Here is a 12,085-nt window from a genome sequence, read left to right on the forward strand (position 1 = left end):
ACCCCCACCAACCAGTTTTTTGACTGGGATCTTTTTTGCATACCTTTCCTCATAGGCCTTGTTGACTCCTCTCCAAACGTAGCGTTTATGGTTGTGGCCAAAAAGCTGAATTTTGGGTCTCCTCACTCCAAATGACTTTGTGGCAGAAGGTTTGAGGCTTTTCTCTGTGCTGTTTGGCGTATTGTAAGTGAGATACTTTGTGGCATTTGCGTAGTAATGGCTTTCTTCTGGCGACTCGACCATGCAGCCCATCTTTCTTCAAGTGCCTCCTTATTGTGCATCTTGAAACAGCCGCACCACATGTTTTCAGAGAGTCCTGTATTTCCCCTGGAGTTTTTTGCGGGTTTTTCTTTGCATCCCAAACAATTTTGGCAGTTGAGGCTGAAATTTTAATTGGTCTAATTGACCTTGTTTTGGTTTCAAAAGAACTCCTCGTTTTCCACTTCTTGATTAGAGTTTGAACACTGCTGATTGGCATTCTCAATTCATTGGATATCTTTTTATATCCCTTTCCTGTTTTATACAGTTCCACCACCTTTTCCCACAGATCCTTTGACAATTCTTTTTGCTTTCCCCATGACTCAGAATCCAGAAACGTCAGTGCAGCACTTGATGAAAGATGCAAGGGTCTGTCAGGAGTCCAGAAACTCAGTGACCTTTTATACACACACACTCATTACAAGCAAACAGATCACAGGTGAGGATGGTTACTTTTAATAGCCATTCAACTTGTGTGCTTGTTAGGCCAAAATCACCAGGGTATGTAAACTTTTGATCAGGGTCATTTGGGTAGTTTCTGTTGTTATTATTATTATTATTATTATTATTATTATTATTATTATTATTAGAGAGTTAACACAGTTGATTTGATAATAAATGGCTTCAGCCAAACACTAACCATGAGTGAAAAAAGTTTTTGTTATTTATATTCTCGGAAAAATGGCCAAGAAATCGTAAATTCTGCCAGGGTGTGTTAACCTTTGAGCGTAACTGTGTATTTTTTTATTTAAGTTTTTTTTTTTCTGCATACTTATGAGGGCATAGGATTAGGGCACTGTCTGTATCAAAAGTGACCTACTTGGTTCGGGTAAAGGCCCGTACACACGTAGCGATTGTCGGCCGTAAATATTCGGCCACCGTCCGATTGGCCGATTGTTGGCTTGTTAGTATGATGCTTCCGACAACCGACTGCGACTTTTCGGCCGAACTGAATCTGATGTGCATGCTTTAAAATTTTTGTTGGCCAACACCAGAACAGCCGATTGTTCCTCAGTCAGTACAAAATCCGGCCGACAAACAGCAGATGAGCAAGACTGGGCATGCTCAGAGAAGAAAAAACACACAAAGTTAACCATCACATGACATCACTTCTGCAGTCGTTTGTTGTTGGCCGACAAAATTTGTGTGCAGTCTTTAGCACTTTTCAACCTACACAACAGCACCGGACAAAAGACGGCCGATCGTTCGGCCGACAATCTGTGCGTGTGTACGGGGCTTTATGCTATGTTACTTGAACTGGATTACATAATCTTTCTTTTTGTATTTTATCTGTTTTTTGTTTTTTTTCAACTTGAGTACTTGCTGATGAACCACCTTGACTGATCTATGAGTAACTTTCTTATCTGTTGATTTGCAGCATCATCCTCATGGGATAAATTATGGTTGGCGTTGGCTGGCACAAATGTTAAACCTTGAACCAATAGAAGATCTCACAGCTACTCTTCTATATGACTTCTTAGAGGTAACTACTTTTTTTTTTTAGTGTTTGTGCATTTCCTGACCATTGGTAAAAAAAAAAAAAAGTTAAAGCGGAGTTCCACTTAAAAGTGGAACTCCGCTGATCTGCTTCCTACCACCCCCCCTCCGGTGCCCCATTTGGCACCTTTCAGGGGATACCTGTTTTTGGCAGGTACCCTTTCCCACTGCCAGAGGACATCACCGCGGCGCTGTCCATCGGAAGTTCGGCCCCCTTTTTTTTCCTCCGCCGTTGGGCCAATTTCAAAGCGCAGCGTGCTTTTTTCACTCGCCGTTAACACAGCTCCAAAGCTTCACTGGGCCCTGTCTTCTAGTCTAAGCACTATTTTCAGAGTATTTAATAAACACATACAGTGCATCCGTAAAATATTCACAGCGCTTCACTTTTTCCACATTTTATGTTACAGCCTTATTCCAAAATGAATTAAATTCATTTTTCCTCAAAATTCTACATACCATACCCCATAATGACAATGTGAAAGAAGTGTAAAAGCTTTGCAAATTTTATTTAAAAAAAATAAATAAAAATCTCATGTACAAAAGTTTTCACAACCTTTGCCTTGACACTCAACTGAGCTCAAGTGCATCCTGTTTCCTCTGATCATCCTTGAGATGTTTCTACAACTTGATTGGGGTCCACCTGTGGTAAACTCAGTTGAGTAGACATGATTTGGAAAGGCACATACCTGTCTATTTAAGGTTCCACAGTTGACCGTGCATGTCAGAGCACAAACCAAGCCATGACTCCAAGGAATTGTCTGTAGACCTCTGAGACAGGATTGTATGGAGGCACAGATATGAGGAAGGGTACAGAAACATTTCTGCAGCATTTGAAGGTCCCAATGAGCACAGTGGCCTCCATCATCTGTAAATGGAAGACCTTTGGAACCACCAGGACACTTCCTAGAGCGGGCAGCCCAGCCAAACTGAGCTATCGGGGGACAACGGCCTTAGTCAGGGAGGTGGCCAAGAACCCGATAGTCACTCTGACAGAGTTCCAGTGTTTCATTGTGGGGAGAGGAGAACCTTCCAGAAGAACAACCATCTCTGCAGCACTCCACCAATCAGGCATGTATGGTAGAGTGGCTAGACGGTAGCCACTCCTCAATAAAAGGCACATGACAGCCCGCCTGGAGTTTGCCAGAAGGCACCTGAAGGACTCTCAGACCATGAGAAACAAAATTCTCTGGTCTGATCAAACAAAAATTTTTAACTCTTTGGCCTGAATGGCAAGCGTCATGTCTGGAGGAAATCGGGGCACCACTCATCACCTGGCTAATACCATCCCTACAGTGAAGCATGGTGGTGGTAGAATCATGCTGTGGGGAAGTTTTTCAGGGGCAGGAACTGGGAGACTAGTCAGGATCGAGGGAAAGATGAATGCTGCAATGTACGGAGACATCCTTGATGAAAACCTGCACCAGAGCTCTCTTGACCATTTTCCAACAGGACAACGACCCCAAGCACACAGCCAAGATAACAAAGAAGGGACTACGGAACAACTCTGTGAATGTCCTTGAGTTGCCCAGACTTGAATCCGATAGAACATCTCTGGAGAGATCTAAAAATAGCCATGCACCGACGCTGCCCATCCAACCTGAGAGGTCCTGCAAAGAAGAATGGGAGAAACTGCCCAAAAATAGATGTGCCAAACTTGTAGCATCATACTCAAAAAGACCTGAGGCTGTAATTGGTGCCAAAGGGGCTTCAGAAGAGTTTTGAGCAAAGGCTGTGAATACTGTATCTGTGTATGTACTGTACATGTTATTTTGTATTTTTAATTTGCAAAAATTTCAAACAAATTTCTTTCATGTTGTCATTATAGGCTATTATTTGTAGAATTTTGAATAAAATAATTTATTTAAACCATTTTGGAATAAGGCTGTAACATAACAAAATGTGGAAAAAGCGCTGTGAATACTTTCCGAATGCACTGTAATTGCAATAAATTAGAACTCTAGCCAAGAGGCTAAATTCATAGTTGATCTAATTTTACGGTTTTTCATGCCAAAAAATATGTAACTAGGGCCAGCTATTCTTGTGATCCACAAACCACTCCTAGTCGCCTACTTCTGGTTTAACATTAACCTCTATTGAGAAGGCTAGAAAGAGTGATATAACCTTGCAAGCTGAAGTGCCGAACAAGCAAGAGAGTATTCAGGAAATGCAGCTTAAAAACCATATGCAGATCACAAGCCTGTAAAGAATTCTAAATTATTTGGTTGGTAAATTAGTAAATGTATGTGTGTTTCATACTGCTGTGAACTATTTACATGGAGCTTTGCTGTTATGTATCTTTTTCTAGCTGTCTGGCGCTCAGTAATTAGTAAAGAAAGCTTTATTGCAAGATTTTGTGTGCATTGATCATACCAAAGAAAAAAAAAAAAAAAAAAACACGTCATTGGTACATGTGGTTGATACTGTCCAACTTTTTGTACATTGTAATGCTTATTTTTCAAAGCTAGACTCTTGGGAAAACAAAAAGGCTTCATTGCAGTTTTAGCTCTAGGGGTCTGCAAAAAGTACTTCTCCTCCGTTCCCGCGTGCTCCTTATTGTTCCCGCGTGCTCCTTATTGTTCCCGCGTGCTCCTTATTGTTCCCGCGTGCTCCTTATTGTTCCCGCGTGCTCCTTAGTGTTCCCGCGTGCTCCTTAGTGTTCCCGCGTGCTCCTTATTGTTCCCGCGTGCTCCTTAGTGTTCCCGCGTGCTCCTTATTGTTCCCGCGTGCTCCTTATTGTTCCCGCGTGCTCCCTAGTGTTCCCGCGTGCTCCCTAGTGTTCCCGCGTGCTCCCTAGTGTTCCCGCGTGCTCCCTAGCGTTCCCGCGTGCTCCCTAGCGTTCCCGCGTGCTCCCTAGTGCTCCCTAGCGTTCCCGCGTGCTCCCTAGCGTTCCCGCGTGCTCCCTAGCGTTCCCGCGTGCGCCCTAGCGTTCCCGCGTGCGCCCTAGCGTTCCCGCGTGCGCCCTAGCGTTCCCGCATGCTCCCTAGCGTTCCCGCATGCTCCCTAGCGTTCCCGCATGCTCCTTAGCGTTCCCGCATGCTCCTTAGCGTTCCCGCATGCTCCTTAGCATGTTGTAAGTCCGGTCCCTGCAGCCTCTTTCTCCCTATGCTCTGGAGGTCGCAGATCTTTTGATATCATCAAGACTAATGCAGAGCCCATAGCCATGCCGTGGACATAAGGAAGTCTAGGAACAGTCCACCGCCGGAGCATAAGGGAGTAGAAAAGAGTGCCTGGAAGGAGGACCATGCGATGGGGTAAATCTGATTTTTGGAGTCACCAGACAGAAATGAGCATTAAGCCTTTGCAGTGCGGGGGCAGCACCATCTTAAGGGAACATTTTTGTTCCCCAGGGATAGGCTTTAAGCAATTAAAATATTTATATAATGTTGAGGCTTGATGCTGTACCCTAATTTTCTACTGGACTGGGCACAGATCCATTAGTTCTTTATGGCAAATAAGGATACATGGCAATCAATTGATTACAGCTGTAACTTTTGCTAGGGATGGTTATAAACTGAAAACTAACATAGGATTGGATGTTGAGGGCAAGAGGACTTCTAAGTTTTTATGTTTTTTTTTTTTTTTTTTACTTGTTCTGCTCTCTGTCTGTCTGCAGGTGTGCGGGAATGCCTTAATGCAACAATATCAAGACCAGTTTTGGAAATTAATTCTGTTACTTAAAGAAGAATTTTTCCCTAGGTAGGTGTGTGTGTGTTGGGAAATTAATTTTAAGGAACTCCTCTTATCTCCTTTAGCAAATTTGGCTTTAGGCCGACTTTAAAATGGAACTATAGCCTGAAAAATAAATGTGCTACTAAGCGCAGTTTTTTTGTAGAAGAGACTTTAAAAACTTTCTACTCCCAACTTTTCTCCCACGCTACCTGCTGCAACGTACATTTTCTGCATTTTTTTTTTTAACCACCTCCCTCCCAAGCCTATTCTGACACTGCTCCTACGTGTAAAAATCTACTTTCTCTTTCGTGCATGACGGATACAGCGCTCCATAAATCCTAACTAGTGCGTTATATTGCCGCCTCCAGGAGTAGGACTAGGCAGAACAAAAAACACCTGGCTACGCCCATGGGCCATTTTCAGCTTGGTATAAACCCCCCCCCCCCCCCCCGCTCTAGGTAATCTGTTTTAAATCTGACTAGTCAGAAGTAACGACCTTGGCTCCCGGCTGGGATCTCTGGTCCTAGCAATTTGTTTTTTCTCTCGGGAGATCTACAATCAACTTCCAGGCTGGGCGACTGGCTTTGATAATCTAGATCCACTGGTTCCCAACCCCCCCAGCCTGTGAGTGTGTGCAGACCGCAGCTAAGCGCTAGATCGGCCGCAAAAACACCTGGCTACGTTGATGGGCCATCCTCAGCTGGTTTTTAACCTCCCTCTCTGCTCTAGGTAATCAGTTTTAATTTGTCTAGTCAGGAGTAAGGACCTAGGCTCCCGGCTGGGATCTCTGGTGCTAGCAATTTTCTCCTTCCTTACATCTTTCTTTTCCTTTTGGGAGATCTACAATCAACTGCCAGGCTGGGCGACAGGCTTGACAATCTAGATCCAGTGGTCCTCCCAGCCAGCGAGCACGTGCAAACCGCAGCTACGCACTATTTTGGTCGCGACATAGCCTCACGGACAGAGGCTGGCCCAGCGAGTTAACGTCTCGCAGGGTTGCATACAGGTTTGGGTCTGAGTCGCAGTGGTCCCTTAGCCGACAGCTCCCCTATTTTGGTGGCGAGGAGTTCTGTCTGGACCATTATCCGCACCATGGAAGGGTAAGTACAGTCCCCCCTCTCCCCTTTTGGTGGTTTTCTTTAGGGTGGACGCAGGTAACCTCCAGAGGCAGTTGGACCTGCCTGCAGGTTCCTTCCTCCCATCCTTAAATCTCACTGAGCTGGGCCTCCCCCACTCCCATTCCCCCCTGTCTGGACCTATAGTCTGGTGGGAGTCCCAGGGTGGAGAATGCAGCAGAGACCCCTGGGGTCTCCCCCACTAATCCCCACTCTTCAAGGATCCTGGGATAGTGTGTGTCCTGCCCTGGTAGTCTAAAGGGATTCCCAGGGTAGGAGGCCCCTAGGTGCATGCCCTGCTGTTTGCAATGTGGATAATAGTACAGGGGGGGGGTCCCAGTGCAGGACCCGGTGCAGAGTGCACAGCAGAGTCTCCCGTAAACATGTGTCCTACCTTCAGGGGGGCTCACCTTGCAGAGGGTGTAGCATTGCAGAGGGTGCAGGAAAGATCCTGGCAGCATGCTTCAGTGTTTTTAGCTGACGGTGGGCATTTTCCCTTAGTGTGGCTGGTTTCTGGTTGGCGGCCATGTTTGTGTAGTCGGATGATGTCATGGGGGCCATTTTCCCATAGTCTGGCTGGTCTCCGTTTGGCAACCATGTTTGTGTCTCCGGATGATGTCACGGGGGCCATTTTCCCTTAGTCTGGGAGATGCTGGAGACAACTGAAGCCTCATAGGGATACCGACCCTCCTCCTCCTTTCTCATCCTCCTTAGTGTCCTCTTCCTGTGCCCGGGACATATGAACAGGAATAGCGTCCATGATGATGCTCGAATTCTCGGTGCTCCTCCGGTCAGTAGGGTGAGTCTTTGGGGGGTCCCTGTTTTTTTCTCTCTGCTGATAGGTACCCTGAGCCTTAAGGGGATCCTTTAAGAGGTGCCATAAGATTGTTTTTGTACTGCAAGAACTTCCTTTCCTTATGGAGCCACAGGGTCACATCTCCCTCACTTACCCCATCATGGAGGTGGCAGGTCCCTCAGAACCCCAGCTTCCCATGGTTGCACTGACGGCGGTCCTGCAATCCTTAGTGTCCCGGGTGGAAGTGGCACATGGGCAAAGGCCCAGAAGGAAGCATCCCCCCGCCTTCCCCTGCTCAGGCTGTCTCATCTGATTCGGAGCCTGATGCTGCCATGGACCCGGCCCGTCCAGGGGATTTAATATCACACCCTCTGATCCATCTGAAAGTGAGGATGATTCCTCCATGGTCGCAGAGGCGAATGAAAAAGCGCTGGTAGACGCACTTATCACTGCAGTGCATGAGACTTTACCAGGGGGGGCACCAAGAGTGTCTTGGCGGCCAAGGAGGTGGCTGAGATTCTGGCCTGTGTGGAAAGCTTTGTTCCGGCCCTCCCTGCTGTACATACTCCAGGTGTGGAAAACTGGCAGGCGGATTACCTGAGTCGTCAGGTGTTGGATCAAGGGGAGTGATCCCTACACCCAAAGGTTTTTGACCTCCTGGGTGTCCGGTGGGGGACTCCTAAGGTCAATCTGTTTTCCTCTTGCATCAACAAGAAGGTGCAGAGATTCGTGGCCAGGTCTCGAAATCCTCTGGCTGACGCCACAGACTTACTGGTGGCTCCTTGGCTGATTTATGCATTTCCTCCATTGAAATTCCTTCCGCAGCTTCTGCGCAGGATAGAGGTGGAAAACATTCTGGTCATTCTGGTGGCTCCAGACTGGCCTCGCTGGTCTTGGTACGCAGACCTGATAAGGCTGGTCACTGATACCCCTTGGGGACTTCCTCTTAGGGAAGATCTGCTGTCTCAAGGTCCGATCTTCCATCCTGCTTTATAGTCGCTGGCTTTATCGGCATGGCAGTTGAAAGTCAGGTTTGAGAGATGGCGGTCTTTCTGTCTCTGTGATTCCCACACTCTTGAAGGCTAGAAAATCTACCATCGTACGTGGAAATTGTACATTTCATGGTGTGAATAGCTGAAGGTGCACCCTTGCTTGTTTTTTATTGCTAGGGTTCTGGCCTTTTTGCAGAAAGGGGTATAACAGCGGTTGGCTTTGGGTACTATCAAAGGCCAAGTTTGGGCTTTGGCTATATATTGCCAACGCCTGTTAGCCATGCATGTCCTAATCCGGACTTTTATCCGTGGAGTGCGCCATATGGCTCCTCCGAGGCGATCCCCCCCCCCCCCCCCCTTACCTCTGTGGGATCTAAATCTGATGTTATCTGTTCTTCTTCAAAAGCCTCCTTTTGAAAAAATTCGGGAGACTTCGCTGCTTTCTTGGTCTCAGAAGGTTGCCTTCTTGGTGGCGGTGACTTTTGCCCGCAGGGTATCTGAATTGGAGGCGTTGTCTTGCCGCTCACCTTATCTGGTGGTACACAAGGATAAGGTTGTACTTCAACCTAGTCAGTCGTTCCTTCCTAAGGTGGTTTCTGATTTTCATCTAAATGAATACATTGTGTTGCCTTCACTTTGCCTTAAACCTCAGCATCCTAAGGAGTATGCCTTGCATTCTTTGGATGTGGTTCTGGCGATCAGGGTTTATTTAGAGACCACTGAGTCCTATAGAAAATCAGATGCTCTTTTTGTCCTTACTGGTGGACCTTGTAAGGGATTGGCTGCGTCAGTTGCAACCTTTTTCAGATGGATTAGGCAGACGGTGGTACAGGCCTATTCACTGAGGGGTCAGGTTTCTCCTTTCCCACTGAAGACTAATTCTACTTCTACGAGAGCACTGAGCTCCTCTTGGGCTTTTTACCATTAGGCGTCGGTGCTACAAGTTTGCAAGGCGGCAACTTGGTCGTCTGTGCATACGTTCACAAAATTCTACAAGGTAGATGTGTTGGCATCCTCGGATGCTTCTTTTGGTTGCAAGGTTTTGCAGGCTGCAGTTTAAAAGAGAACTCTATTTAGTTTCTCTTTTGAGGGTTCAATTTTTGTGGGTGAGCTCCATTTGTTCCTGGTTGAGCTCCATGTTGCCTGGTTGGCTAAGTTTAGCCATTGGGGACTTAACGTTTTGTTTCTGCGTTTTGTTTCCCACCCCTCATGATTATACTGCTTTAGGACATCCCTATGAGTCATGAAGATAAGGAGCTGGGCCTGTTGCTGAATGATAGAGAAAACTGGATTTTTGTAAGAACTTACTGTAAAATTATTTTCTCTGAAGTTCGTCAGACGCAGCACTAAACACAGCTTGCAACTAAACTATTTGATGATAGCAGAGTCTGAGGGGGTTATGCCTGCAGGGACAGCCCCCATAGGCGTGGTTACATTTTTTTTATTCCTAGAAGGAGGAGCATAACCCTATGAGTCATGAAAATAAGGAGCTGCGTCTGTCGAATGTCAGAGAAAAGGATTTTACGGTAAGTTCTTACAAAAATCCAGTTTTTTGACTTACCGTAAGACCCATTTCTCTTATGTTTATTGACGGGCACAGCACCCACCCCTCTGTGGAGTTAATTTTCTTCTGACACTGCTTGTAACAAAACTGAATGCCTCTAGCGGAGAGTGGGAGTAATACCCCCTTGGGACTGCCCATAGGTGTAGTCAAGATTTTTCCTGCCTAGTGTCCTACTCCTGTAGGGGGGGGCATCATAACCCAACGGTCAAGAAGATAAAGAGCTGTGTCCGTCAATGAACATCAGAGAAATGGATTATACTGTAAGTCAAAAATCCAATTTTTTTCACATATGGACATTTTGTGATTTGTAGGTTGATACATTTGTATTACATGTTATTGTCTTATATACACCATTTCACTATTAAATAGTACACATTGCTTTTGGGTGGTCTAAAAGCATCAGACAGCGCAATCTTTTTCATTTTTCACTTTAGTTCCTTAATCCTGTATTCAGGATTATCAAAAAGTGCAGCAGTCTTGTCTTTTTCGAGCGCAAGGTTTATTATTGCTTTTGGTAAACTGAAGTATTCTGGTCATGGGAGGGGCTATACCCAGGACTGACGTCTAGTGTTTTTGTACCAGTGGGTAATCCGCTTGCACAGGACTCCGGTGTCAATCAGTGAACTCTGAGAATAGGATCTAGTGGGGAGTACAAAAATCCTATTTTTTATTAGAATTAATTTGGATACCTTTCTTTTTTTTTTTCACCTACAGAATCCAGAAGATAACTGCGGAGGGGCAAATGGGGGCGGTGGTCCGACTAAATTCCTTCTTGGAAGTAAGTCATGTTGTCTAGTTTTGTGGATAACTTCTGAATGGCTAATTTACTTACGTGTTTGTTTCATTTATTAACAGAATATCTTAAAACGAAAGACAATACCTCTTCCAAAGGGATATCCACGTTCTTCATTCTGAAAGTACTTTGAAAGAACAGAAGCTGCAGTGTATTCAAATTCCCAATTGTAAAATGTAAAGTTTTTGTAAACCCCCCCCCCCCCCCAAAGAACTTTTCCAATTCACTCCCTTTTGGTCTATAATTGAAAGCCCTAACACACTTCTGTCCTAGGATGGTTACACGACTCCTTATAGATGCAGTACAATGAGTGAGCGCTGTTGCCCTAGGACAGAAAGTGCGTTGCTTGCAGGATTATTCGGTAAAATATTATGGGAATATGCACATTTTTTTTTTTTTTTATTCTTGGGTTTTTTAATGTATTTGTTCAAAATGTATATATTTTTAAATAAATGTGTTCAATAAAAAAACCCACTACATTCAAAGTCTTTTTAGTGTGTGTGTATGTATGTATATGTATGTGTATATATATATATATATATATATATATATATATATATATATATATATATATATATATATATATATATATATATATATATATATATAATGCAAAAATTGTTGTCAAACACCAACTTTTTTGCCCACTATTGAACTGTATGCAAAGTGCACCAAACCGCTACATGCAACAGATTGGGAGAACACTGCAGAATGCACTTCAGCACCAGTGTGAAACTGAAAACTGTTCTATAGCTAAACATGGACTGGAATCGCAAGGAAAAAAAAATGCAGAGGAAAATGCATACGTTTGAAAAAGTCTACTCTTAAGCTTCATCGTCAACACCGTGTTCCTTACATTGGTCAATCTCTGCCTGCCAGCTATTGAAAAACTTGTATCATTTCCTGCCTCTCCTTTGCCATTCCCAATACCAGCCCATGTAGGCAGCCCAAGGGGTAGCGGGAGTTGTATTCTGGCTGTAGCGTACCTAGGCGTCAACCAATCCCTGCGATTAGTTGCTACTGAGGAAAGATTTCAGATTCATAACATTACAGGGCATAAAAACGTAAAAAGAAAACACTAAGACATGTAAGTGGGTGAGTTTTTAAGGTGCATTTTTAAAAACCAAAAAACACAGCTGCTTGCACATTTTTGGTGCATTATAATGGTCTTCTCTAGTATATAAACTTTTTTCTCTCCCAAAGATTTCGGCTCAGTAGAAGTAATTGGTACTGTATGTCTGATTATTCAGTTGGCTACAACATGCCCAAATGGTAATGATCGACACTGGGTTAGGGATGATTACAAAAAATGGTCACAATATCCACTACAGATTTTATGACATTTGAATCCTGACATTTTACCATATTAAACAGCCTGTGATATCAGTCTTCTCAAGCTTC

General features: G+C 44.7%; 1 protein-coding gene across 1 annotated transcript in view; it reads left to right on the forward strand.

Annotated features, from left to right (window-relative positions):
* Positions 1-10,806, forward strand: part of GLE1 (GLE1 RNA export mediator) — a gene marked incomplete at both ends in the record, with an annotated part of 54,658 nt that extends 43,852 nt beyond the window's left edge. Inside the window, 4 exons of the mRNA XM_082264240.1 lie at positions 1,637-1,741; positions 5,369-5,451; positions 10,606-10,669; positions 10,747-10,806. Of these exons, the coding sequence (XP_082120366.1) occupies positions 1,637-1,741; positions 5,369-5,451; positions 10,606-10,669; positions 10,747-10,806 (312 nt within the window). The remainder of the gene's footprint in view (positions 1-1,636; positions 1,742-5,368; positions 5,452-10,605; positions 10,670-10,746) is intronic.
* Positions 10,807-12,085: the final 1,279 nt, after the last annotated feature.

This window comes from Pelophylax lessonae (genome assembly GCF_965119305.1).
Source record: "Pelophylax lessonae genome assembly, chromosome: 7".
Lineage (NCBI taxonomy): Eukaryota > Metazoa > Chordata > Amphibia > Anura > Ranidae > Pelophylax > Pelophylax lessonae.